Source organism: Talpa occidentalis, unplaced genomic scaffold (assembly GCF_014898055.3).
Source record: "Talpa occidentalis isolate TD23 unplaced genomic scaffold, MPIMG_talOcc4v2.1 talOcc4.17, whole genome shotgun sequence".
Lineage (NCBI taxonomy): Eukaryota > Metazoa > Chordata > Mammalia > Eulipotyphla > Talpidae > Talpa > Talpa occidentalis.
In genome coordinates, this window is record NW_023601754.1 from 54893344 (window position 1) to 54918850 (window position 25507).

The 25507-nt window shown below is 55.8% G+C and overlaps 2 protein-coding genes across 4 annotated transcripts; one reads left to right on the forward strand and one right to left on the reverse strand.

The window, feature by feature from the left end:
- Nucleotides 1–487: 487 nt before the first annotated feature.
- PELI3 (pellino E3 ubiquitin protein ligase family member 3) lies at nt 488–8951 on the reverse strand. Of its 3 annotated transcripts, none has more exons than XM_037517514.2 (8): nt 8850–8951; nt 7721–7873; nt 7134–7205; nt 4987–5116; nt 4325–4426; nt 3443–3637; nt 2976–3164; nt 488–1483 (listed from the first exon to the last, which is right to left on the reverse strand). In XM_037517514.2, the coding sequence occupies exons 2-8, from the start codon at nt 7870–7872 to the stop codon at nt 914–916; spliced, it is 1410 nt and encodes a 469-aa protein (XP_037373411.1). In that variant the 5' UTR covers nt 7873; nt 8850–8951; the 3' UTR covers nt 488–913. The 3 variants fall into 3 exon arrangements, with proteins under 3 accessions (XP_037373411.1, XP_037373412.1, XP_037373413.1); XM_037517515.2 differs by lacking the exon at nt 8850–8951 and adding an exon at nt 8630–8645; XM_037517516.1 differs by lacking the exon at nt 7134–7205 and having other exon boundaries at nt 8850–8899.
- Nucleotides 8952–14587: 5636 nt separating this feature from the next.
- MRPL11 (mitochondrial ribosomal protein L11) lies at nt 14588–16802 on the forward strand. Its single transcript, XM_037518255.2, has 5 exons — nt 14588–14825; nt 15154–15249; nt 15663–15756; nt 15842–16001; nt 16494–16802. The coding sequence occupies exons 1-5, from the start codon at nt 14703–14705 to the stop codon at nt 16597–16599; spliced, it is 579 nt and encodes a 192-aa protein (XP_037374152.1). The 5' UTR covers nt 14588–14702; the 3' UTR covers nt 16600–16802.
- Nucleotides 16803–25507: the final 8705 nt, after the last annotated feature.

A 25507-nucleotide genomic window follows, 5' to 3' on the forward strand; every position in this document is an offset into this window, starting at 1 on the left:
GGGGTTCTGAATCCCCTCCCTATTCATTTCTTCCCTGTCAGTGCAGCCCAAGCCTCTTCATCCAGCTTCCTTTCTGCCCCCTGTAGCCACCTGGAATCATTTCCCGGGTCACTTACCCCTGAGCCTGTGCTCAGCCTCTCCCTCCCACCCAGAGCGTTCCCCAGTCCTACACCAGTCTTTCAGTGAAGCCTCCCCTCACTACCCCCTCTCCCCGCCCCCTTGAGGCCTGCTCCCTGCCCCCCCCCCCCCAATTCTCTGCTTCTAGCACATAGGAAGCCATGCTGTTATTTGGTCATTGGGTCTGTCGCCCACTAGATGGGGACCGCACAGGCCAGGGAACTAGGTTTGACCATCTCCTTGGCCTCAGGGCCCATCTGACACAAAGTCCAGCCCACACTGGGTACCAGCAGATGCTGTTGCCAGCCTGCCGCCTACCAGTCACTCTCTCCGGAGCTGGAGGCATCGCATGCATGCGGGACACGCAGGATTCGCGAGGGCAGCCGAGCAGCAAGGTTTATAGAGGACCCAGGGCAGCAGCAGGTGAATGTCCGGAACTGGGCCGGCAGGCTCAGGGCACAGCCAGCCTTAAGCTGGGGGTCAGGGCCCACAGTCCCTTCACTCCCCCAGGGGCACAGTGTAGGCGGCATGACGCGGACCAGGGGTGGAGGCGAGCTTCCCGCCATCGGCCTGGAACACAGCTGGTGCTGTGGCCCCCTCATTCTGACTGGGATTGGGGTCTCGGGGACCCCCGTGGGGACCAGAGTTAAGAGGGGAGGAACACAGCCCATCCAATGAGTCCATCTGGTGTGGCCATGTGCCAGCAGGTAGAGTCCCACATGCAGAGCCCCCTGGGCTGCAGGAGGTGGGGGACCTGGGTGAGCAGGCGGGAGCAGTAGCAGGGGCCCCAGGGATCCTAGTCCAGTGGCCCCTGGAAGATGAGGCGGACACAGCCATGTTCGCCAGTGAGCCAGGCCCCGCAAAAGGGACAGGCCGCGTGGAAAGCGTGGGTGCCGTGGGGCAATGGTGTCTGCGCCCAGTAGCGGGCAGTCTTCTCAGAACACACATGGCCACAGGGTGCAAAGGCATGGCTGGGCGGCCCGGGGTCCAGGCAGAGGCCGGCCTCCTGGCCGAGCCACAGGGGCACGTAGGGGCCCACGAGGCGGCAGAGAGGACACTCGCGCTCTTGGGGGCCCCTCTCTCGCCGGCAGCCCCAGCCGTGGTAGCCATGGACGTGGCCGCAACGGACGTAGACCCAGGGCTGTTGCTTGTCAGGCGCCGTGCGGCCACGGGCCGGGCTGGGGAAGGCAAGGGTGCTGAGGCCCACGGGGCACTGGGGCCGTGCTGCGTTCGCTTCCTGCCGCTGGGCCTCCAGTTGCTTCAGTGTGGGTGCCCTCAGGAGCCCTGCTGGTGTGCGCCACAGCAGCGTGGCCCCACACAGGTCGATGAGGGACCCATCCTGCAGCTCGTTGGACTCGTTTTCCACCTGCCAGGGGCAGCAGAAGAGCCTTACTACCCACGAAAGCCCCAAGCCCCGGCCACCGGTGCTACCACCCCAGCCAGTTGCCCACTGGTCCCACTGAACCTCCCTGGAGAGGGAACCCTGGACCAGCAGAGTGGACAGAGGCAGAGGAGGGGAGGGCTGGGGAGGAGAAGGGGGTGCTGGGGTGGAAGAGTGGGCTCTGGGGGAAGGGAGTGCTGGGGAGGAGGAGGGGCTGGGGCAGAGGAAAGGGTAGGGTGAGAAGGCCCAGGTGCTCCCAGCATACATGGCCTCTCACTCTCAGTGGGATGTGGACCTTGGTCCCCTCATCTGTCCAATCAGGAGGTCTGGACCCAAATGGAGTTTTTCTAAACCATCTCCCCAGGCTCTCCCCTAATGGCAGCGGCAGGAAACTTCTGTGGGTCGCGCTGGGCACCTAGCCAAAGCCGCTGTCCAAAGGCAGAGCTAGGCTGCCTGGGTGTGAGTTCTGGCCTCACCCCTCCCTAACACTGTATCTCCGGGCTGATTTCCTTCTCCTCAAGCTGGATTCCTCTTCCCAGTTTCTTAAGTAGTCCTTAAGAGTCAATCAGTGTAAACACCTGGCACCCGCCGGTGCTGGAGAAGTGGATGCTGGTCAAACAGTCACAGGCGTATTTTAAAATAATGTTTCCTGGGGCCTCCCTGGTGGCGCAGGTGGTTGAGCGCAGTGCTGTGAACCTGTCCGTAGCCTCTGCAGTGCCGGTTCGAGCTCCACCGGCCGCGGAGATACCCACATGGTGTGACAGACCTCCTCTGTCTCGCCCGCTGCTCCCCTCAGCAGTGTATTTCAGTCAGTCTGCCTGTCCTGCTCCCTGTTCTGTCTCTGGTGAATCCTCTCACCCTCCCGCACATCTGGCCTGTACCCCGGTTCTCATATAAATAAATCTTTAAAACAAAAAATGTTTTCCCAAATCTCCCAAAAGAATCAATGCCCTGGGCAGCCATGCCCCCACTCAAGGCGCTGCATCCCCCGGCCCAGGCCCATTTGAGAAGCTTGGCCCGGAGCCTTGGGCAGGCTCTCTCCCCACCCCTGAGATAGGCTCCACTGACCAGAGCCTGCGGAGGGCTCATGGCTGCCTGAGCCCACTCACTGGGAGGACGAGGAGCGAGACCGTCTGAATGTGACAGACATGGTACAAGTTGCAACACTTTAGGCCATAAACTGCTCATACGCTGCCAGTGTCACCTCCCAAGAAGGTGTGATTTTTTTTTTAAACTGCCATATCCTCAGAGCCACCTGGAGTGCAGTATTTGTGTGATCTCCGCTGCACGTCACCCGAGGGTGCCCAGCAGTTTGGGGACTACACATGGGGAGGCTGGTTGGGCCCCTCTGTGAGCTGATGGGGCTCTCCAGTGCAGGAGGACCCCAGATCATGTCCAGGCTTGGGCAGGGGGACAGACATGTCAGGAGGCCCAGGCAGAGTAAGGAGGTGCAGGGTGCATGGAGCAGGCCACCTACCAGCTTCCCCCGCTGCTGCGCTGAACGGCTGTCCCTCAGCGTATACACGTTCCCGCAGACAGAGATCTCCCGCCAGAGGCCCGGGGCTGAGTCCTCCGAGAAGCCGCCTGCTGGGTGCATCACCAGGACCCCATTGGTGGTCAAACCGTCCATCAGGCCGTCGGGGGTCCGCCACTTGGCTGCCCGCTCCTGGGACCACACTTGGGATCAGATGGTGTCCCCAGGTGGCCCCAGCGGGCTTCGAGCTAGAGTGCTGCTCTCTACCCTCAAGGGCAGGGGCCCAGAGAGCACTGGGGTCGGGACTGATGACCCCAGATAGCCCTGACCTCTCTGAGCCTCGCTGTGCTCATCTGTTAAATGGGTCACTAATCCCTGCACAGTCACGGCTATGAGGACTGTGGGATGCTCCTGGCTCACTCGAAGATGAGGTGCTCGTCACTCCCGGGGGGCAGAGGGGGCTCACTCACACCAAGGAAGATGTTGCTGGAGGCGTCGAAGCCGGCAGCGTAGATGCGGGCAGTGTAGGGCGGCCGGCGGTCGCAGAGGATGCGGCAGGCGTAGCGGGAGATGGTGCTCTGGGCGGAGGGGCCCTCGGTGGCCCCCCCTCCAGGGGACGTGTCTGTCACCACAAAGTCAATCATGTTCTCTGTGGAGCGGCCAATCTGTGAAGAGGGGGGAAGCACAGAGACGCTGTGTGCACTGGGGGTCCCACCTGGTCTTCCCACCCCTGGGACTGGGCACATGCTCTGTGTTTGGGGTCACTGGACGATGAAGCTGGGGCACCATCCGAACTTCAAGGGGGCTACAAGTTTAATCGTCATGGCGGGGGCTTTTCCTAATCTGCCTCCCCCACAGCTCCAGGAAGCATCCCACTCAGTAAAAATGATTTGCTTCACTGAGGGAACAGCGGGAGGGGGAAGCCCACAGCGGGGAGCGTGCAAATGTTAGCGGCCAACAATGACTTCTGCGTGTGGCCTGACTGCGGTACATTCATGTGCAGTTGCTCAGGTATCTTCCCGCTGACACCACGTGGCGGCGCTACTAAGGGCCCTGCATCTCAGGTGAGGAAATCTAGGCCCAGAGAGGTTAACTGAGTCTTGCCTCAGGTCACCTGGCCAGAAGGCCAGAAAGCGACAGGATCTGAAACGGGGTGGCGTGACTTGGCTCGCTGAGCCATCAGCGCCACAGCCTCCCGGGCTGGACACCCTGAGTCCTCTGCAACGTAATGACCACCTGAGCAGGTGCCTTCCCTGCGACCTTTGGTCCCCCTGGCTCACCTGGGAACAACTGCTGAGCACTGAGGTCTGGCGCCCAGAGGCCGGGCTGCTGTTGGAGGAGCCCGAGCTTACCTGGAACATGTCTGTGTCACTGTCGTGTGTGTACTCGACGATGACAGAGTGGCTCCGGGACAGCGTGTAGGAGATGCTGTGCTGGCCACGGTTACTCAGCGCCTGGTAGGGAGAAAGGAGACGTCACGTTCCAGGGCATGTGGCCACCGGGAACGTGAGCCCACATGCCAGCGGCCGTGCCTGGGGGAGGGGCAGTGCGCTCCGCAGAGGGGTCCCTGGCCGGCACTTTACACAGGTAACCTTCGGGGACCCAACAGCTACACTATGGAAGGTGGCACAGTTATCACCCAAAGTGTGGGTGGGGGAGCTGCGGCTCAGAGAGAAGACCCGAGCGGCAGTCCACAGCAGGAAACAGCAGAGCCCGAATTCTAGCCCAGACCCCCTGAAACCGCAGCCTCTTCCTCTGCCATTGCTGTGTGACTGTTGCTTCCCCTCTCTGAGTTACAGCTGACATGTGCATCTGGTGACTGGGGCCTGGGGGCCAATGGGTTGTGCACAGGGCAAAGGCTCGCCCGCCAGCGCCATTCCTTTGGCGGCCCTGTGAGTGAAGACAGGGGCTGCTGGTCCAGCGGGGCTGTGGAGAGGTAGCGCCTGGAGGGCTGAAGGCCTGGGTCTTGGGGGAGGCAGGACTGGCACCCAGGTCTGTGGGTGCAGCTGCTTGCCTTGGAGACCAGCGGTGTGGAGATGTGGTGCATGACATCAGGCTTCACTCCGTTGGCATGTGGCCGGCGGCTCAGTGCCAGGCGGCTTCGCCGGCGGCCCTTGTCCCCACTTGCCAGACACCCATTGTAGCTGTGGATGTGGGGGGGAGGTTAAAAATAAAGGAGTGCAGGGATGGGGAAGGGAAGGAGAGAAAGGAAGAAACAGTGAACCCTTAACAGATTTGGAGGGAATGCCAACTCTGGGCAAACCTTGCCTTAACATACAAGCTCTAGAAACACCCCAAACTAGAAGCCCCAACTGTGCATTTGTGGACTGGGGTGAAGGGCAGGGCATCTTCAAAGACCTTTCTTTCAATTAACCAGGTGCTGGGTGCTGGGGTGGCAGATGTGATGCATCCTAGGTCAGTTTAGTGCCATCCGTGGTGACAGGAGGGGGCCCTGGTTTTTCAAAGAACCTGGAAGCCACCCCTACCATGACCCAGGCAACAGTCCAGTGTGCCACAGAGGCAGAAGGGGGTTCTGGCCCCAAGACCAGGTTCCTGGGAGAGGGAATATCTACTCGAGGCCTTGAAGAACTGAAAGGGATTTGCCATTAGCAAGCTGTCACTTATTACACAAGTACTTCTGGAAACAGAAATGAAATAAATGGACCCACAAGGCCACTACCTCCACATATCCATCCACATCAAATTTCTACCTTCCTCTCCAGCTCTTGTCCCAAGGGAATGAGTGTGGAAGGCAAAGATGGGGTGAGTCATAGCCTTGACTGCCGCCATGGTTTGGGGCCTCCTGTGTTCCTGGTGCTTTGCCTTATTAATGACCTAATGGAATCTGTGCAATGTCCTGCCAGGCAAGTGTCTTTCTATCCATTTTATGAATGAAGGAAATCGAGGCTCAGGGGAATGAGGGAAATCGAGGCTCAGGGGAACGAGGGAAAATGACTTGCCTGAGGCCCCAGGCTAAACCCTGAGAAAGTGCAAGACTGAACTGGGTCTGCCCAGCTTTGGCCTCTTGCAGAAGCCCAGCGAGATGAAAGGCTCGGCTGTGCTGTCCGAGGCTGGCAGAGCTTGGTGACCTCAGGGAGTGGGGATGTGCAATAGGGGAAGGGGACGATGAAGGTGGTGGAAGGTTCCTCCGTCCCCCCTCACACCAGGCTGGGAAGTCTGTGAGCAGTTGGGAGCCATAGAAGGTTTTGGAGCGAGGAGGGACAGGATAGCTCTCAACTAAGCCAAAGACCACTCAAATCAGAATCTTCTGGTGAGTTTGTGAAAATACAGACTCCACAATCCCATCCATGGGGACTGATTCCAGGGGTCTGGGAGGCACCCAGGGACGGAATTTTCAACGTGCTCTCTGGGCCGCTCTCATGTGTGGTCAGCAAGGAGGTTCACTGCTCTGCAGAGGAGCAGTGGCTGTCAAGAGGGTCCGTGGTCTCCCCCTCCGCAGACTTGCTTTCAGCTGAGAAGTCAAGCCCTTCCCTTGGGACACCAAGCAGCCACTTTTCTAAAGCAAACACGGGCCGGAGGGCACCACTTCTGCCCTGGTAAGCTCCTCCCAGCGCAAGACACTGGCTTTGGACTCAGACCAGCCTGATTCAAATCTTGGCTTTTCCACGTATCATGTGACCTCCATAAAAGGGGGCTAACTGATCAGAACCCTCACAGGCTCATGTGAGAATAAGATAAAGCATTTAACCTGCTCAATGCAGAGTTTGGCATGTAGACAGCAAGCCCTGCATACACATTAGCTATTATTGTTATCGTTAGTTATTATGAAAAAAAATAGAAGTCCTTGGCACGTACATGACAACAAACAGCATGTGTTGCTTCTAGAGAATGGTCAACATGGAAGCGCAGTATCAGATATTTCCTTCAGGACAGATGGCAGGTGGAGAAGCCACAGGACGTATGGATGAGGGAGGAAGAAGGGGTTCTGTGTCTGGGGAAGAGGTTAAGTGGGTGGTGCAGGGGTCCCGGCCAGGGGAAACCAGGCAGGGGTGAGGTCGACCCAGCCACCAAGGAAGGTGGCTTCCTCTCTCCTGGCCACAAGGCTCTCATCTGCAAAGTGAGGGTCAGCCCTGGCTAGTGAAGGTGCGCTGGACCTAGCATAAGAAAGACCTAGGTCCAAATCCCAGCCCTGCCACTTACCAGCTGTGTGCCCTTGGGCCAGTCACTTCCCCTCTCTGAGCCTCGGTTTCCTCACCTCCTTCCTCACAGCATCTTTGTGAAGATTGAAATGAAATAATGTCCATGAAAGGGCTTGGCGCAGGCCTACCTCCCAGAACACTCGGCACGCGCCAGGCACCGTTCCACGGGCTTTACAGAAGTCACCTCATCCATTCCTCTGACAGCCCTCTCAGGTACATGGTTATCGTCCTATTTGTAAACTGGGAAAACGCAGCACAGGGACCTTAAGCAGCTGCAGAGGCAGGATCTGAACCAAGCAGCTCTGCTGGGAAACCAGAGTTCTTCACCCAAGACTACAGACACTAGGTGCTTTATGAAAGGCGCTGGTCGGACTTTTTTCTTATCTAATAGAAACTTATCTTATCGGAAACTCTCAGTAATTTATGAAAAGTGGGAAGACAAAAATCACAACTATGAGTTGGGGTGGATTTGGTCAACTGTGACTCTCGGCTGGGAAGGTGAGGAAAGACAAGCAGGGAGAGCTGGGGCCCTTTGGCTGCCCTGGGAGGTACCCGGTGCCCAGCCCCAACTGGACCAGGGACGCTCACCCCAGGACGATGAGTTCGCCATACTTGATGGGCTCCTCACCGGGCTGGGCATCTTCACCGGGAGAAGAGAGGACGCAAGAGCCCTGGTTCCCAGGGTGCTGGAGGTCTGAGGTCCGGGGGGAGCCCACTTCAGGGTTCCCTTCCAGCACCATTCTGGGCAGAGTGGAAGAGGAGAAAAAGAGCTTTGCAGCCTCCCGCCCCAGCCCCACTCAGTGCCACTTCCAGCCTGTTTGTGGATCACTTCGGCTAAGGCCAGGGTGACCATCACTGCTATTTCACCTCTGCCTCCCCTAAACTGTCCAGGGTTTTGAGATACCAGGGAAGGTAGATGGGTAGGATGGGGAAGGAGGGGCCCTAGGATCAGAGGTTTCCTTTTGGCCAGGACCCCAGTCTGGGATATGCTGGAAGTGAGGCACCCCAGGAGTTGGGGGGGGAACTTATTCCTCATCTTAGACTCCGTTCCTGGGTTTAGCTCCGCGTCTCAGGACCTCTGAGTAACCCTCTGTCGGGTTCTTAGAGTCTCTCTGATGATCTTAGTCTTTCTACCCCTTTGTGGGCTTAGGTCTCTGTCTGTCTGACTCTGCTCTCAGTGACTATCCTCTCTCTGTCTTCCCACCCTCCTCCCCGCCTCCGCCTGCCTGGTCACCTCACCTCCCCCTCCACCTGCCTCAGTCCCCCACCTGGCGCCGCCCTCGGGCAGGCCTCCAGACCCTCCCGCGCGCGCCCTGCCCTCCCTCAGGTGTCTGTCTGCAGTCCCCGGGCCGCCCGGGTCTCCGGAGGCCTGTGGGGCGCGCTCCCCCCTCCGGCTCCGGCTGCAGCAGCGCCCGCCGCCGCAGGAAGCCTGTTTGGAGGCGTCCGCGCGCAGGAGGGGCCGCGCCGGGCCCGGCTCCCCGACAGCCCGGCGCTTACGCAGATGCCCCCGGCGGCCCCGCGCCCCGCGCGCAGCCCCGACCCCCGAGCCCCGCGGGCAGCCGGCGCGGCGCCCACCCGGGCCGCGGCAGGCGGGAGCGCGCGCACCGCCGGCGCCCGCCCTCGGCCCTCCGGCCGCCCCCGGACGCGCAAACACGCCCCCCGCGCCCGCCGGGGCCCGCCCGGCGCAGCCCCCGCCCCTCTGTCCCGGAGGCTTCACCTGGCGGCGCTCGGGGCCCTCTCGGCGCCGCTCCCTCCCCGCCTCGCCCGGCTCGGCCCCGGGGCCGCTGCAGCGGGATGGGCCGGGCCGCGGCGGCTCGGCGCTGCCTCGTCACGGGGACACCGGGCCGGGGGGAGGGGACGAGCGCGAAGCCCACGCCCCGCCCCCGCCCAGGCCCCGCCCCGCCGGGCCCCGCCCCGCCCCGGGCCCCGCCACTGCGGCGGCGCTCGGCCGGCAGGCCACGCCCCCTCATGAGGCCCCGCCCCGGCCCTGCCCCGCCCCCCAGGCTGTCGGGGCGCTCCCTCTCCCAGTTTCTCTGGCCTCCTTGTCTAGGGGACCCCTCCTCCAGTTAGGGCTCCCCAGAGCCCACCCCCGTTTCTGGGGACTCCCCGCTCTCCCAGGTCCCGGAGCCTCCTCCCCACCGCGGCCTGGGGTCTTCCCCTGGGGCCTGAGCCCTTGGGCCGAGGACCCTGCACCCCGCGTTCGAGGCCCCGCCTGGGGAGGCCTGGGGTTCACAGGAAAGACGCGGGGCAGGAAGGAGCGGGCTGGGAACACTGGTGGCCGTGGAGGCGTCGCCCGGGGCCCCTGGAAGCCGCTTGTGGTGACCCTGCGCGTGGGGCGCAGACGCCATCCAGCCCAGCTCGGTCCCTTTCTCGCCCGGCCGCCGCTGAGGGCTCCGGGCCCCTGGGTGGCCGGGAACACCTCCCGCCCGCACGCACCCCCACCCGAGACGCCACAGGCCCGCACGCACCCCCACCCGAGACGCCACAGGCACTGCGCTCGCGCCGCAGCTCGGGCCGCCCTGGGTTATGGGAAATCTCTGTCGTCTATGCCCTGCGCTCTGAGCAAAATAAGGCTTTTCATTCCTAGCACACACATGGTACTCACCCATTGTACAGATGAGAAAACAGATTTGCAAAAGTGACCTAGTGATGATTTCGCTGGAAAGGGCTGAGAGTGGATCTGAGCTGTGTGACTCCAACGTCTGAACACCTAATGTCCACACCTTGCGTTTCTGGTTAGGGATGCAGGATGGGGCTCAAACACAGAGCAAGAGAGACCCAAAGGCCCTCCAGATAAGATCCCTACCACTCACTGTCTCTTGGTCTGTTTAGAACTATAACCACAAGCTATGGGTGAGCCATTAACACACCCCTTTGGAGTGTGTGTTTCACTGAGGAGGTGGCCTTTGCATAAGTGGAAGTTTACCCACACATTCCTGAGAAGGAGCACCTGCCCCCCATAAAAAAACTTGTTGCTGTGAAACTACCAGTCTCCCCGACTTCCCTTGGGCCCCAGGACATCCACACACCCCACCCACTCCCCACCTAAAAATAGTCCAAGATACCAACTGCTTTGCCAACTGTTCTGGGGCCCCAGTAGCCAGATGAAACAAGGAAGAAGCTCCCTGTGTGTCCTTTAGGGACAAAGTCATTCATTAATCAAGAGAAATCCCTGAGAGGCCACTGCCAAGCAGGCCACACCCACTCTGCCATGGGCAGGCTTCCACCCCCAAAGCCTGCACTGCGCCCCTTGCAGGCATGCACCGCCACCTTAGGACTGTCTCACCCCCTGCGCTCCCAGCTGCATTGCCTGCCAGAGCAGCCCCTCCGGGCACGCGCTGAATTACAATTAAAACCCCCAGTTTGCAGATAGGGAAACTGAAGCTCAGGGTGGGAGGTGGGGAGATACTTGGCCCAAGTCACTCAGTGTCGGGGAGCTGAGGTTTCACCAGAGCCAGGGTGGGGTCCACCACCTCAGTCAGGGGAAGGGGCGAGAGAGCCGGGGTTCGCCGCAAGGAGGCAGAGATTTCTCCTGGGATGGAGCCCTGGGATCAGATTGGAGCTGCTTGGTGGATGGGTTTGAATCCCAAAGAACCTATGGGAAGCTGGGGTGAGCCTGCCTGCGGCACTGTCCAGGGGGGCAGAGACAGAAGGAGGGGGGCACCATCGAAAGACACAGATGCCTGGACTTCCAGTCGGTGCTTCGGGCTCCAAGTTCTGAGCCCTGTGCCAGCTTCTTCAGCTCTTCATCCCTCCAGCTTCATCACCTTGCTAGACGACTTACTTGCCTAGTGGGAATAATAATCTCACCGACCTGTGGTATTGTCAATCTCTTTGTTCCTCCCCTCTCTTCTCTCTCTCTTTAAAGAATGGGACGAAGAGGAACAAGATACAACCTCCATTTCATCAAGTCTTGGGTTTAAGAGCCCTGAAGACAGGGGCTAGAAGAATATTTATGTATCTGGTCGAGAAAGAATGTTGAAAAACAAACCCCTGCGGGCTCTGGGCTGGGAGGCTTGGAGAGGAGAGGAGAGAAGGAAGAACTAAGAGACTGGACTCAGCCTTGGAGGCCCTGTTGTGGGTGGGACAGTGGGGCTGGGGAAAGCTAGAAGCCTCAGCGTGGGGAATCGGAAGTGAGCCTGGGCCTCAGTTCTCAGACTATGGAGAGAAGCCCGGGGAGCCAAGTAAGGGTGGCAGTGGGGGGCCGTGTGCCCGTCTCTCAGGCCTAACCTGCCGAGTCCTAGAAATGTGAGCCCACCAGGCAAGAACAGCACAGCTGGGCCCAGGTATCCAGAACAGCATCTTGGCGGGCAGTGCTGAAAGGGGCACAGCCAGGGTGCAGGGATTCTGGGCCACAGGCCTCTGGCTTCTCCTGTTCCTTGGCACTGGGGCTATCTCACCGGACCTGAGAAGCCATTCCAGGTAGAAGAGTGGGGTGGAGAGCAAAAGATTCAAAAGGACTGAGATTAAATCTGACCCTGGAGTTAATGGGAGGGAGCATGTTGCATGCGGGGGCACGAACCCCATCCAGCTGCAGCAGGGGGCATTGCCCATGCTGGGCCGCTGCCAACCTGCTGCTGCCAGCTACTCCACATTGGCTGAGCCCTCCTGGGTCTGGACACTGGTCTCTGGGCACCACAGGCCCCAGCCAAGGTCGTGGACCTGAAGACCGAGGAGCTGGCTGCTGGGGGGAGGGGTTAGGCATCCGTGTGAAGAGGTTGACCGCCTTATCAATCCATGTGACATAGTATGACCCAAGGAAATGACAGCCTCTTTCCCAAGCTGCCTGCTTGGAGAAATGAAGGCATGGAAGGGGTGGTGGGGCGCAGCAGGACACCCGGTGATTCCAGCAAACGCTTGTTGGACTGAACAAATGCTGCCAGCGGACTGAAGCCGTGTTCAGCGAGGAGGCTTGCGGAGGGCGCCCCCTCTTCAGAGTGCTGCTGCCGTCTATCACGGCCTGCGGCATGTGGACGGACTCCGAGCAGCTGCGGCCAGGGATTCCACCTTCCAGAATGTGTCCTGCTGTAGAGTGGGGCAAGCAGTCACCTGATCACTGCAGTCCTGGGTGTGAGGACCGTGGCCCGAGACAGACCTGGCATCCAGAAGCTTCCCGACAGACTGAAGACTCTGGGGGCTGAGCATGTTATCACGGGAGAGGAGTGAGAAAGCATCTTCAGGGACATGCCCACCTAGCTCCACTGAGCTGTTGCAGGTCCTAGCACCTGCAGGAACCAAGGCGACCCCCGAGGGCTGGCCACGCAGCCTGGACATTGATTCACTAACCTTGTCCTGAGCTCCAGGCTGGCTGAAGTTGAGAGACACAAATACAGAGAACAGGGGTTGGAGGGCTACCTGGAGGCAGGGGCCTGCCGACAGAAATTCAAAACTCCAGTGATCTGAAGAAAGGCCTCTTCCTACTTCTCCATGTGTGAACGCCCTGTAACTAGCCAGTGTAGTTCAGCCAAGTCCACAATTCTTGGCCTTTAAGCCACTCACTAGCCAACAAAAGTTAACTTCCTTTGTTCTCAATCCTGGTCCCCAAAACCAATATAAACTCATTCTCTTTCTTTCTTTCTTTTTTTGTGGGACCCTTGCCAGAGGCCGGGGATCGAACCGGCACTGCAGAGGCTGTGGGCAGCCTCACAACCCAGTGCTCAACTGCTGTGCCACCAGGTGAGGCCCTCTTTCTTTTTTTTTTAAAGATTTATTTATTTATTTATTTATGCATACAAGAACTGGGGTGTAGGCCAGAGGTGTGGGGTGGGGGTAAGAGGATCCACCAGAGACAGAGTAGGGAGCAGAACAGGCAGATCTACTGAAATCCATTGCTGAAGGGAGCAGTGGGGAGATAGGAGATATCTGCTGCACCATGTGGGTAAGCCCCCTGGCCTGGGTGGCTGCTGATAGCTTCATGGTGCTAAGACTTACCCCCTTGCGCCACCAGGGAGGTCCTCATTCTCTTTCTTTGCTGGAGAGGTTGAGATGAGTCCATCTTCTACTCTTCTACCTTCTTGCCAATCAATTTGCAATAAAGCCTCTTCCTTTTCTCAAACCTTGATGTCATAATGTGGTTTTTGCATGGTGGGTAGTGGGCCCCTTTGCTCAGTAACAGAATCAGTACACCCCACTTCTCTTTGGCTCTCTGTTTGTTGACATCTATCTTCCCCCAATGCAGATCAACATACTCTGCCTGAGGGAGGAAGCCGCTAAGCCACATCTCCCAAATTTTGATACTTTCTTTCAAGAGATCAGCCTAGATTGAGAACAGAATTTCTATATTTTAATGAAAAATTATAGGAGGAGGAAGTGTAGCCAGCTTGGATCAGATGCCCACTCCTGGCAAATAGGGTCATGTCATTCACAAATGTTTGCCCTGTGGCTCAGAGCTGCAGTTCCTGAGAACAGGGAACCTCTAGGTCATGGACTGGCTTGACAGTGCTCACTACAAACAATCCATAGGTGCCAGGAAGGTGCGAGGCTGGAAGGTGGGTTCAACCTGAAGTCCTATGACCCTTGAGGGGCAAGCTGAGAAATTAAAATTTTACCTTCTGGAATATGTGGAACTACTGAGCAGCTTCTTCTGGGAGCAGGTAGATGCTGTCATGTGTGAGGCAGGGCTGGCATCTAAGTGAGTAGTGGTAAATGGCACAAGGTCTAGAATCAGGAAATCCCATCCTTTCTGTCTTGCACAGAGAAAGCCCCTTTTGGGGACTCAACTTGGTAATTTGCTGAAGGAATATAGTAAAACAATTTGCCTCAAGCCATTGTGAGGGTCGAATAAAATAATAATGCTGGTGAGGAGCTTAGCACTGTGCCTGGCGTGTGGCTGATGTCAAAAAGTTAAACTACAAAATAAAACGCTGACTTAGCCTATTCAGCACACAGATGACGTACAGGGATCGTTCTGGGCCTGTTAAGCCTCACATCAGCTCTATGAGGCCGGCGCTTATCGGCTCCTGGCTAGTCAGCACCTGTTTGCTGGGAGGTGCGCAATGTTCTAACGCACTTAGTGCTAACTTGTCTCCACAACAATCCCTAGGAGTAAACAGTTTGATCAGCTTCACGGACTACTCAGGTAGTTCGCTCTGTACTCTAACCATTCTGTCTTTCAACAACAGGTGAGGAGGGTGCTACTCCACAGGAGCGCTAGGTTCATTTCAAACTGAAGGACTATCAGCATGTCCAGCAGCTGGCGCCCCAGCTCAGAGAGCGGCAGGAAGCCCGTAAGCGGTCAAAACTACTATACCCATAATGCTAAGCGAGTATCAAGGCCCCCAGCTTAGCTGTCCAAAGCACTGCCTTTGTGTGAGGAACGCGTGTACCCAAGCCATTCGGATCCTTCCTCTATCTTCATATGATAAACTAAAAGTTTTTTCCTTTGCATCTGACCCTCTTTGTCTTACTAGTTGGAGAACGGAAGGAAGACCTGAAACAAGACTGCTATTTGTAGTCCTCACCTGCCCTAGCCGAACGTGAGGACCCTTAACCTTTGACTCAAGATGGCGGCGTCCTGAGCGCTCGCTCTTACGGTTGCCCTGTGGTGTAGTAAGGCCGGGAACAGTGCATCATGTCGAAGCTAAGCCGGGCTACTCGGACGCTCAAGAAGCCCGCAGCCGGGGGCGTGATCCGGACCATCGTCCGGGCAGGCCAGGCTGTATCCGGGCCCCCGCTGGGCCCCATCCTGGGTCAGGTGCAGCCGCGTCTGGAACCCAGCGTGGGAAGCGTGGGAGATAGTTCTTGGGTGGAGGGTGCGGGCCATGGAGCCAGGGAGGTCTCGTCAAAGCTCGGCTCTGCTTTATGCCTTGGAGTCAGTTACGTAGCCATTTCAGCCTCAGCTTCCCGAGCTCAACCCCTGGATGGGGGCTAAAGAGGGAGGATGCATACAAATCAGCTGGCACATAAAGTGACTGGATCTGGATAAAAGAGAGTGGTGACAGAGATGTGAAGGTGGAGGCGGGGACTGATGGAGCCTCTCGGGTGGTGGGAATACGATCCTGACCTCTGTGCTTCCCTCACAGCGAGGCGTTTCCATCAATCAGTTCTGTAAGGAGTTCAATGAGAAGACAAAGGACATCAAAGAAGGCATTCCTCTGCCTACCAAGATTTTTGTGAAGGTGCAGAGTTGAGATTCTGATCCCCACTTTCCTTATCAGTGCCCCCTATTCTCCCCCTGGGTCCCTAGGTTGATCACCTGAGGTTGCTGCGGTGCTCTTGGGCAAGTCTCTTCCTGAGTGCCACTCTCCCCAATTACCTAGTGTAGACTAGCTTGCCATTTCTGAGCTTGCCCTGCCACATTGCACTTGTCTTCCCCCTCCATCCCACCGGGGCTTACAGAGCAGAGTTTGGCCTGGAGTAGAGGTGATGGGACTTTCTGCTGCAATTATTTTTTCTGCGGTTTTGATATATTAGAGGGGCACCATAGGAAAGTGAGTTGTAGTACAGGGGGACAGGGAGTAAAAAGTTCCCAGGGGCACTGGGGTGGGGAGGCAGGAAGAAATAGTTTCATAATTTCTTGTTTATTATTAAGCCTGATAGGACATTTGATATCAAGATTGGACAACCCACTGTTTCCTACTTCCTGAAGGCAGCTGCCGGGATTGAGAAGGGAGCCCGGAACACAGGTGAGGGTCAAGGTGGGTACCTGGAATTCTGGAGGCTCTGAAGGGAGGCAATGACACCTGATGGGCTACTTGTTCCTTCCTCCAGGGAAAGAGGTGGCAGGCCTGGTGACCTTGAAGCACGTGTATGAAATTGCCCGCATCAAAGCTCAGGATGATGCCTTTGCCCTACAAGATGTGCCCCTGTCTGCTGTTGTCCGCTCCATTATTGGCTCTGCCCGTTCCTTGGGCATTCGTGTGGTGAAGGAGTGAGTGTTCTAGGGAGACGTAGGGTGAGGGCAGGACCCAGAAAGTTCTTGACTGTGGTGCAAAGTTGAGAGGGCACATTTCAGTGGGAGAGTCATCTTCCCCCTGAGGGAGGCCACATCCAGGGACCAGTTGGACAGGACTTTGAGCTGTCTCAAGTTTAGATCTGACCCTGAGGCCAGCAAGGGGCTTTGGATAACCTTAGGAATTGTTTCCTTCAAGTGAGATGCTGGGTAGCAGAGCTTCTGGCTCAGATAACTGCAGGGGCAGCACTTACCCTTTAACATCCATTTGCTGCTGGTGCCACACCCTAGGCAGAGGTGTTGGGGTGCTAGGGTGGCATTCCTGGCAGAGGAAACTGAGGCAACGGCTGGGAAGTCTAGGAGGGGAGAAAGGTCCAGATAAGCTGGGTTCTGAGACAGTGACCTGGTTACTTGTGAGATTCTCACCAGTGACAGCCCGCTCACTCACCACTGTTTTTTTTGTACCTGCAGCCTCAGTGCGGAGGAGCTGGCAGCCTTCCAGAAGGAGCGGGCCTTGTTCCTGGCTGCTCAGAAGGAGGCTGATTTGGCAGCCCAGGCAGAGGCTGCCAAGAAGTGAGCCCTGTACCCTGGACTGCATGGTTTTGAAGGGAGCATCTGGGAAGGGAGGGGGAACAGTTTGGCAGACTGTGCCAAAGCGGAGTAAGAGAGGTCATACCAGCCTAATAATTTTTTCCTGATTTTATGTTTTTACATATGTATCTGTATCAGGGAATCAAACTGAAATAAACATCCTTTTTCACTCACTCTCACTTCTGCTTTGGGACTTCAGGGGAAAGGCACCGTATGGACAGTAGCCAATGTGGACAGACACTAGCCGCCCTAGGAAGGCAGGATCTTCAGGCCGCCTCTCAGATATGAGCGTCAGCCACACTGAACAACTCACCCAGGTTCTATTCCTATAGAACCCTGACCCTTACTGATTAGAAATCAGAATTTTTCCCCTTCTTTAGGAGTGAGAACAGGCGGGGGGGCAAGGTCGGGGCATGAATGCCAAGGTCAGGTCTACAGAAACAGCAGATGTTGCTTCTACTTCTGTCAGAAATCTCTCCTCTCAATTCTTTAGAAAACAAAGTGGAAAAAACATCTGGCCCAGCAATACCACTTCTAGCTATTTATCTGAAGATCATGTAAGCACTAGTAGGAAAAGATTTCTGCACCCCTATGTTCATAGCAGCATTATTTACGATGGCCAACAACTTAAATTCCTGTGACAGATGACTGGATGAAGAAATTGTGAGACAGAGACACAGTGGAATGTTACTCAGCTGTTTAAGAAAAATGAGATACCTCCATTCGGGGCAGTGTGGATCTTGAGGTGATCTTGCTAAGTAGAATAAGTCAGAAAGTGAAAGAAGTTAGTGGGTAGTCTCAGTCTGTTGTGGAATATAAATAACTAAAGAAAACAAACAAGCAAAACACAGTAAAAATAACTCTTAGCTCAGTGAAAATGATGGTGGTTACCAGGCCAGGGCCAAGGAGCCAGGAGGTGGGTGAGGTGATAGGGTGTCGGCATGTACACATGTTGAGGTGTGCCCCCTAAATGATGGAGTTTTGTGAATGTCAAATCAATAAAATTTCATTAAATTTTAGGTCATAGCTCAAGCAGGATCCCCACACAGACCGCCCTTAGGCCTCTCTACTGAGCTGACCTGGCTCTGGGTCAGGTGGCAGCTTCAGTAGGCACCAGCCCAAGATGGCCAAAGGCCCTGGGAAGCCAATGGCTTGTTATTTTCCCCATTATCTGGAACATCAATGACTTACTTGTCCTCTCAGAGAGTTGGGGTGGACGGGATGCCCCATGATGGAGCCCTGTCATGTGCCAGGCACCTCCTTTCACACAGACGATTTGGAAAGTATAGAAAAAATAAATGCTTCATGTAAGCCCACTTCCTGGTTGAGACACTTGCTAAATATCTTGGCATTTGCCTTTTTTACTTCTTTCCCCTCAGTATAATTATATTAGTGTGGGGCCTCCCCGGTGGCGCAGCGGTTGAGTGCTGGGTTGCGAAGCTACCCACGGCCTCTGCGGCGCAGGTTCGATCCCCGGCTGCTCCCCGGCCACCAGAGGAGGGTCCCACATGGCGCGCAGACCTCTCCTGCCGCCCGCTGCTCCCCTCAGCAGTGTACTTCGGTCCTTCTGCCTGCTCTGCTCCCCACTCTGGCTCTGGTGAATTCTCTCACCCTCCCGCGCTTCTGACTGTACCCAGTGCATGTATAAACCAAAAAACAAACAAACAAATAATAAAAAATAAATAAATAAGACATGCCTCTAGAAAATTAAAAAAAAAAAAATAATTATATTAGTGTGTATCATATTTTTGAAAAAGCAACTTGGGATCCTGCTCTATTCAATATACTATTGAATTCTACCTTTAACTTGGCATTTTTAGTACATTTTATCAGTATTATCTTCCTAAAACAATTTCTTGTAACTTAAAAAAAAAGGTTTATGCATACAAGAACTGGGGTACAGGTCAGAGGTACAGAGGGTGAGAAGATTCACCAGAGGCAGAGTTGGGAGCAGAACAGGCAAACCGACTGAAATACATGGCTGAGGGGAGCAGCAGGGGAGACAGGAGAGGTCTGCTGCACCATGTGGCCATGTGGGTAGCTCTCTGGCCAGCTGGGAGATTGAACTCATGCTGCAGAGGCTGCAGATAGCTTCATAGTGCTGTGCTTACCCCCTTGCACCACCAGGGAGGCCCCTAAAACAATTTTTAATGACTGCTAACTATTCTGCCTTATGGGTAAACTCATTTATTGAACCAAGTCCTCAGTGGTTGGGTATTTCGTTGTTTGCATTAAAAACAAAAATAAACTCTCAGGGGCCTCCCCGGTGGCGCAGCGGTTGAGTGCTGGGTTGCGAAGCTACCCACGGCCTCTGCGGCGCAGGTTCGATCCCCGGCTGCTCCCCGGCCACCAGAGGAGGGTCCCACATGGCGCGCAGACCTCTCCTGCCGCCCGCTGCTCCCCTCAGCAGTGTACTTCGGTCCTTCTGCCTGCTCTGCTCCCCACTCTGGCTCTGGTGAATTCTCTCACCCTCCCGCGCTTCTGACTGTACCCAGTGCATGTATAAACCAAAAAACAAACAAACAAATAATAAAAAATAAATAAGACATGCCTCTAGAAAATTAAAAAAAAAAAAAAAAAAAAAATAAACTCTGATGAACATCATTTGGTAAGAGTGGTTTTGAGTCTCCTGTGGGTTGAGTGTTGGGGACTGGCTTGGTGTTCCCTGGAGGACACAGGAGTGATTGTGATGGGCACAGCCTGTCTCCGAGGGAAGCTATTTACTAACAACCCACACAAGTAAAACTAGTTACAGTGATTTGTCACAAAGGCTGGAAGGATAAGAGAGAAGGGCGTTACCAAGTTCCCGGCGAAGGTCTGAAAAGGAGGCCTCCAGGCTTAAAGGCAAGACCTGTAGGAAAGCCAGGCCTGGGCGGGGGCGACTGTAGCATAGGACTTCAGGCAGCACCGTGATCTGTCTCTGCATAGCAACGTGGTCACACATTTAACTGCTTAAAGCAATGTTTTATGTCACAGTTTCTGTGGAGTCTTAGATCTCAGAAAGCGGCAATCAAGGGGTTGACTGGGGCTGAGGCTCACCTGGGGAAGGATCGATTTCCCATTGCACATGATTGTTGGCAGCCTTCGGTTCTCCTGGGGCAGTCAGATGGGGCCAGAGGAGCTCAGTTTCTTCTTGGTTGTCAGCCAGAGGCCACTTTCAACTCTGCTATGTGGTCCTTCCCATCATGGCATCAAAGCCAGCAGAAGAGTGTCTTCCCACCAGAGGAGTCTTACATAATGGCACATCTTACCCACGTGATCATGTCCATCCCATCACCTTTGCTTTGGTCAGCAATAACTCACAGGCCCCACCCACAGTCGAGGAGAAGGAGTTATACAGAGGCATATCAGGAAACAGTGACCCTGGGGCCACCTTAGAGTGTGTGCTGTGACGCTGGGACATGCTGAGTTATGCTCTCGATATTTCTGCTCTCCTCCCTCCCACCTTGGGCTTGCACATCCTGCACTTTGAAATTAAGTGAGGTTATATGACTTTTGAAATATGAGAAATAAAGTGTGCAGGATGGTTAGCACAACAGTGAGACTGTGCTGCTCGCCTCCGCCACAGCCAGCAAAACCTGAGTGCTGAGCTGGCAGCTGCGCCCAAGTTCCTTGGTCCATAGCGTGTTTGATCAAGAAACAAACTAAGTTCATTAAGTTGGATATTTGGGGGTTTGTTACTGCAGCAAAACAGTCTATCCTGATGGTTCAGGGGCATTTTTGTTAAGTTGGGGTTGTGCAACCATCCCAGACTGGGTAGGTTCATTGTCGGCTCTTGCAGATGAAAAGAGAACATTGGAGGGGGCCTCCCTGGTGGCGCAAGGGGTTGTCTCGGCACTCTGAAGCTCTCGGCAGGCACTGTAGCACGAGTTCGATCCCTGGCCAGGGAGCAACCCACATGGCGCAGCAGACCTCTCCTGTCTCCCCGCTGCTCCCCTCAGCAGTGTATTTCAGTAGATCCGCCTGTTCTGCTCCCCACTCTGTCTCTGGTGAATCACCTCGCCACCCCCACCCCCACCTCTGGCCTGCACCCAGTTCTTGTATGCATTAATAAATAAAATAAATCTTTAAAAAAAGCGAGAACGTTGGCGCCCCGGTACATTTTTACGGGCCTTCAGTGCTGAATCAGGGGGCAGAGCAGCTTCCTCTCTCACCATCTCTCGTGTCCTCACGGAGTCTCGCCTCCGAGCGTCTCCGCGCCGCTGGCCGTCCCTCTCAGCGCCCGGGGCTGCACTCAGGCATGCGCGCCCGCGCCCAGGGCCCAGACGGCCATAATCACAGGCGCGCATGCCCGTGCCCACGCCTCTTGGCCAGGGCGTCCACGCAACCCAGGCGCAGGCCGACCACCGGTGGCCGTAGAGGCTAGCGGCAGGAAGGCGTGAAAAAACCTGATTCACTTCATTTACCCTACAGTTGGGAAGAAATGGAATGGAGCCCAGTGTAGCCACGTCTCTGATTATTTCCTTTAGGGTGAATTCTTATAAATGGAACAGTCGAGTTGCTCTCCACTTTAAATTTCTTTTATTTTAAAGATATTTTTATTTATGCATACAAGAACTGGGGTGCAGGCCAGAGGGTGTAGGGGGTGAGAGGATTCACCAGAGACAGTGGTGAGCAGAACAGGCAGATCTGCTGAAATACACTGCTGAGGGGAGCAGTGGGGGACACAGGGGGCTGCGCTAGGTGGGTCAGCTCCCTGGTGGGGAATCGAACTCAGGTCCAACTCAGGCCACAGTGACTGGCAATAACTTGAGAGCGCTGAGACTTTAACCCATGCACCACCTGGAGACCCCCACTTTAAATTTCTTTAGCAAGCGGCCTCCCCAGTGGCGCAGTGGGTTGAATGCAGTGCTGTGAAGTTGTCCACAGCCTCTGCAGCGCAGGTTTGATTCCCGGTCAGCCAGGGAGATACCCACATGGTGGGGCAGACCTCTCCTGTCACGCCCGCTGCTCCCCTCAGCAGTGTGTTTCAGTTGTCTGCCTGTTCTGCTCCCCGCTCTGTCTCTGGTGAATCCTCTCACCCTCCCGCACCTCTGACCTGTACCCCAGCTCTTGTGTAAAAGTAAATAAATCTTTAAAAAAAATTTCTTTAGCAAGCATATGTAGAGGTATCCTTTCCCCTGCCTTGTAGATGAAGAAAGTGAGGGTCAGATATTAACTGACTTGCCTGGGATTACAACCTTACTTCACTGAGGAAATAAGCGTTGATAGAAAACTCTCCCGACTTCAAGAAAATCTGCAAAATCTGCCACCTGTCACTTCTTCCCTGTGTCTGAGAATGGGCTCCTCTCCTTCCATCCAAACGACGCCCTCCCTCTGCTGAGAGCCCTGTCTCCTTTCCTTCTTACTCCTGCCCCCATTCACCAGTTTCTCCTAGGTGCTAGCTAACTAGCTGACTAACTAGTCAACTAGCTGGCCAACTAATCAACTGGCCAACTTATCAGCTAGCCAACTTATTTAGCTGACTAGTTAACTAGCTAACTAGTTGACTAGCTGACTAGATAACTAGCCAGACCAACTAGTTGTCCAGCTGCCTATCTTGTTAAGTAGCTGTGTAACTAGACATCTAGTTAGCTACTTAACTAGCTGCCTAGCTAACTAGCCAATTAACTGTTTCACTAGCTAGTCAACTAGTTATCTAGCTGACTGTCAACTTATCTAGCTAACTAACTCATTAACTGGCCAGCTAACTAGTTGTCTGTTCTCTTGACACCTGCCAGAGGGGTGCTTACACAGGTGAATCAGTCCAGGTCATTCTCTGCTTGCCTCTCCTCTGCGGGTCCCTATCGCACAGGACAGGTAACCTGAGTCTCTTCCCCTGGTCCAGAGGCCCCAGGGACGCCTCTTCCTCCCTTTCCTCCATGCTGCCCCTCACTGGTCTTTATTCAGTCACACCTATTTCCTGCTGCCCCTCTACTCTTGCTTTCATTTGAGCTGGAACATTTTTCTTCCCATTTCTCATCTTTTAGATCTTAGTTCAATATCACCGCCTTGGAAAGTGCTTCCTGGCACCCACTCCATGTGAGAACCATCTAACCAGAGCTCGCCAAGTCCCAGCTGCCCCAGCCCCCCGCCCCGCCAGCACGGGCTCCTTTACATCCTTTGTCCACCATTTGTTAAAATCTTTGCCACACAAGCAGGACATCAGCTCTGTGCGCCAGGCACCTGGCCTGGAACCCCAGTGCATCCCCAGCACCCAGAATGGCTCCTGGCACGCGTAGCGATCATAAACCTTTGTCACGGGAACAAACCATACCGCAGGGCCAGCACTTGAGCTCAGTCTTTACGTCCCAAGATTCGAGCTGTTTCTCCTACACTTTGTTCCTCGGGCAGCCGTCTGGTGTTGATGGGAAGGGAACCGGTGGAGAGCAGGTCTGCTTCTTCAGCAGTTCTGGGAGTGCCGTGGCTTGAGTGGGTTTGGACCGCCCTAGGGCAGTATCTGGGACACAGCCTCAGGGACCTTGTCGGCGAGAGGAACAGGAGCAGAGATGTGGGTGACCAGCAGGTGGCGCTGTTGGCCCTTCTAAGTGCTCCTCGGCGCTGGCCCTGGCCCCTGGGCTCGGGCTCTTGGGGTGCCTTCTCCTCAAGACAATGATCCTGTAAGTCTCAAACTGTACTCAAAATAAAATCTATTCGTTATTTTTAAAAACCATGCTGAGAGGGGGCCTCCCCGGTGGCGCAGCGGTTGAGCGCTGGGTTGTGAAGCTGCCCGCGGCCTCTGCAGCGCCACTTCGATCCCCGGCTGCTCCCCGGCCACCGGAGGAGGGTCCCACATGGCGCGCAGACCTCTCCTGCTGCGCCCGCTGCTCCCCTCAGCAGTGTACCTCGGTCCTTCTGCCTGCTCTGCTCCCTGCTCTGGCTCTGGTGAATTCTCTCACCCTCCCGTGCTTCTGACTGTGCCCAGTGCTTGTATAAATAAATAAATAAGTAAATCTTAAAAGAAAAAAAGGTTGTGAATGAAGTATGGAGAGTTTCCACATAGCCCAGGTCCAGTTCCCGTCACTAACATCTACCACTTACGAGAGAGCCAATGCGGAGACATTATCATTAACTCAAGTCCCTACTTGGTTCAGATTTCCTGACTTTGTAACCAAGTCTCTTTCGGATCTGCCTGGGGTCCAGTCCAGAACACACATTCTGTTTTCCCCTCTCGCTCCCTCAGGCGCCTCTGACCACCAGGGAGTGGGACTTGAACTGTGGCCACTGAAGATTTCAAAGTGAAGGTTCCAGCTCTTCCCCTTTGGGGAACATAAGGACCAATTTTTGTGCTAGAAATCGGTGTGTTTCCACCCAAATCCTTGGGCTCGCCTTCAGAAGTGGTCCTCTCGATAACATATTTCTGCTGTGCCAGACATAGCCCTCGGGCTTGGCGCCAGGGATGGCGAGGAGTTCAGTCTCTGGGGCTTACTCTCCTGTCCAAGCTGGAGACCAACACATGCGGCAGGCAGAGAGGAAGACTTCACCTACCTGCTTGGCCACGAATCCGCCAAGGCGGGAAGGGGGCGGCAGCCCTGGGCCCGTCTCCCTGCTCGCGGAGGCCTCTGACGGACAGAGCCGCAGAGCCGGGGGCTGGGATGAGAAGTGGTTTAGGCGGGTGTTGTGCAGCCATCCCAGGCCGGCTAGGTGCATTGTTGCTTCTTGCAGATGAAAAGAGAATTTTGGAGGCACTGGTGGATTTGACAGGCCTTTAATGCTGAACCAGGGGACAGACCGGCCAGCGGGGAGACAGAGATCTCTGGCATTCTCCCTCTCAGTCTCCTGTCATCTCGCCTCAGAGCGACACGGCCTGGTACCCTCTTGGCACAGGCGTCCGCACTTACACGTGCTCTCTGGCCCCAGGTGTCCACAGTTAGGTGACTGTACCCCCCGGACCCCCCTCCTCTCAGCCCCAGGTGTCCACACAAACTAGGGGGCAAGGCATAGGTGGTAGCCATAGGCCAGCAGTGGGAGGGCGCAAAAAACCCCTGATTCTCTTCATTTACCTACAGGAGTTACCGGTGCTGTGCCCTCAGGCCCCGGAAGCCAGTCCCCAAATTCCAGTGCCAGGAAGATTGCGGCCTGGGCTTCCTTTGTCTGTGAGAACTCTGCTAACCCAGCGTCTGAGTCGCCCTTCCTTCGCGGCTGCTTTGCTAACTGGAGTCTGTTCTGTGCGCCTTAGTTTATGAAGAGGCCTGAGCAAGCTCTGCCAGCACCTTCGGCAGCTGGACGCTCTTTGTGAGCCCTGTTTCACCTGTGACTGGCCCGAGGCTCAGCTCCACTCAGCAAATACTCAGTGGAGGCGAGTTTTCGTCCAGCTTTCTGCCTCCTGGTCTTCATTTCCCCCCTGCCCTGCAGCCTGGAGCCCTTTCACTTGACCCACTGACCTGCATTCTGCTCAGAATGTGCTGTGCTAGCTCACGAGAGGGAAGATGCCCCGACGTGTGTTGAGTTGTTGGGGGGTCTGGATGGGAAAGTTCGAGGTGGTGGGCCGCTGATTTGGGGAGCCGAGATCACAGATGACGTGGACATGGCGTGCCCCTGGGATCGCTCACCGACTGTGGGTGCAAGTCACTTTTTACCGTGGTCCTGTGTCTTTCTCCAGGAAGTGTACTGGCAGCCCCGGCCCGAGGCTTCAGGGCAGTGACTAAGGGACATGCAGGTGTTTGTGGCCGAGACCCTCACGCAAAGACAACAAAGTTAATCGTCCAATGTCAAGGCTTCACGAGGACGCTGCTTCACGGCAGGACCAGGCTGAAGAAAGAAACGGCTGTCCCTGAAACTTCAAGCCCACGTCCAGGAAAGTGCCAGGCTGAGCTCCCCGCTCTGTCCCCGGCCCTCTCTCCGGCCTGCCCTCCTGTGAGCACGGAGCAGGCAGCAGACGCCACTGCCCTCGACTGTTGGATGACAAAGCATCT

Coding starts and splice junctions, on each gene's coding strand:
- PELI3 (XM_037517514.2), bottom strand. CDS start 7,872: ATGGTGCTGGAAGGGAACCCTGAAGTGGGCTCCCCCCGGACCTCAGAC. Junction 5,117..7,133: donor GGCCCAAGGGCACACAGCTG/GTAAGTGGCAGG, acceptor CCACATCCACAG/CTACAATGGGTGTCTGGCAA. Junction 3,165..3,442: donor CCAGCAACATCTTCCTTGGT/GTGAGTGAGCCC, acceptor GTGTGGTCCCAG/GAGCGGGCAGCCAAGTGGCG.
- MRPL11 (XM_037518255.2), top strand. CDS start 14,703: ATGTCGAAGCTAAGCCGGGCTACTCGGACGCTCAAGAAGCCCGCAGCC. Junction 14,826..15,153: donor TGGGCCCCATCCTGGGTCAG/GTGCAGCCGCGT, acceptor CTTCCCTCACAG/CGAGGCGTTTCCATCAATCA. Junction 16,002..16,493: donor GGCATTCGTGTGGTGAAGGA/GTGAGTGTTCTA, acceptor TTGTACCTGCAG/CCTCAGTGCGGAGGAGCTGG.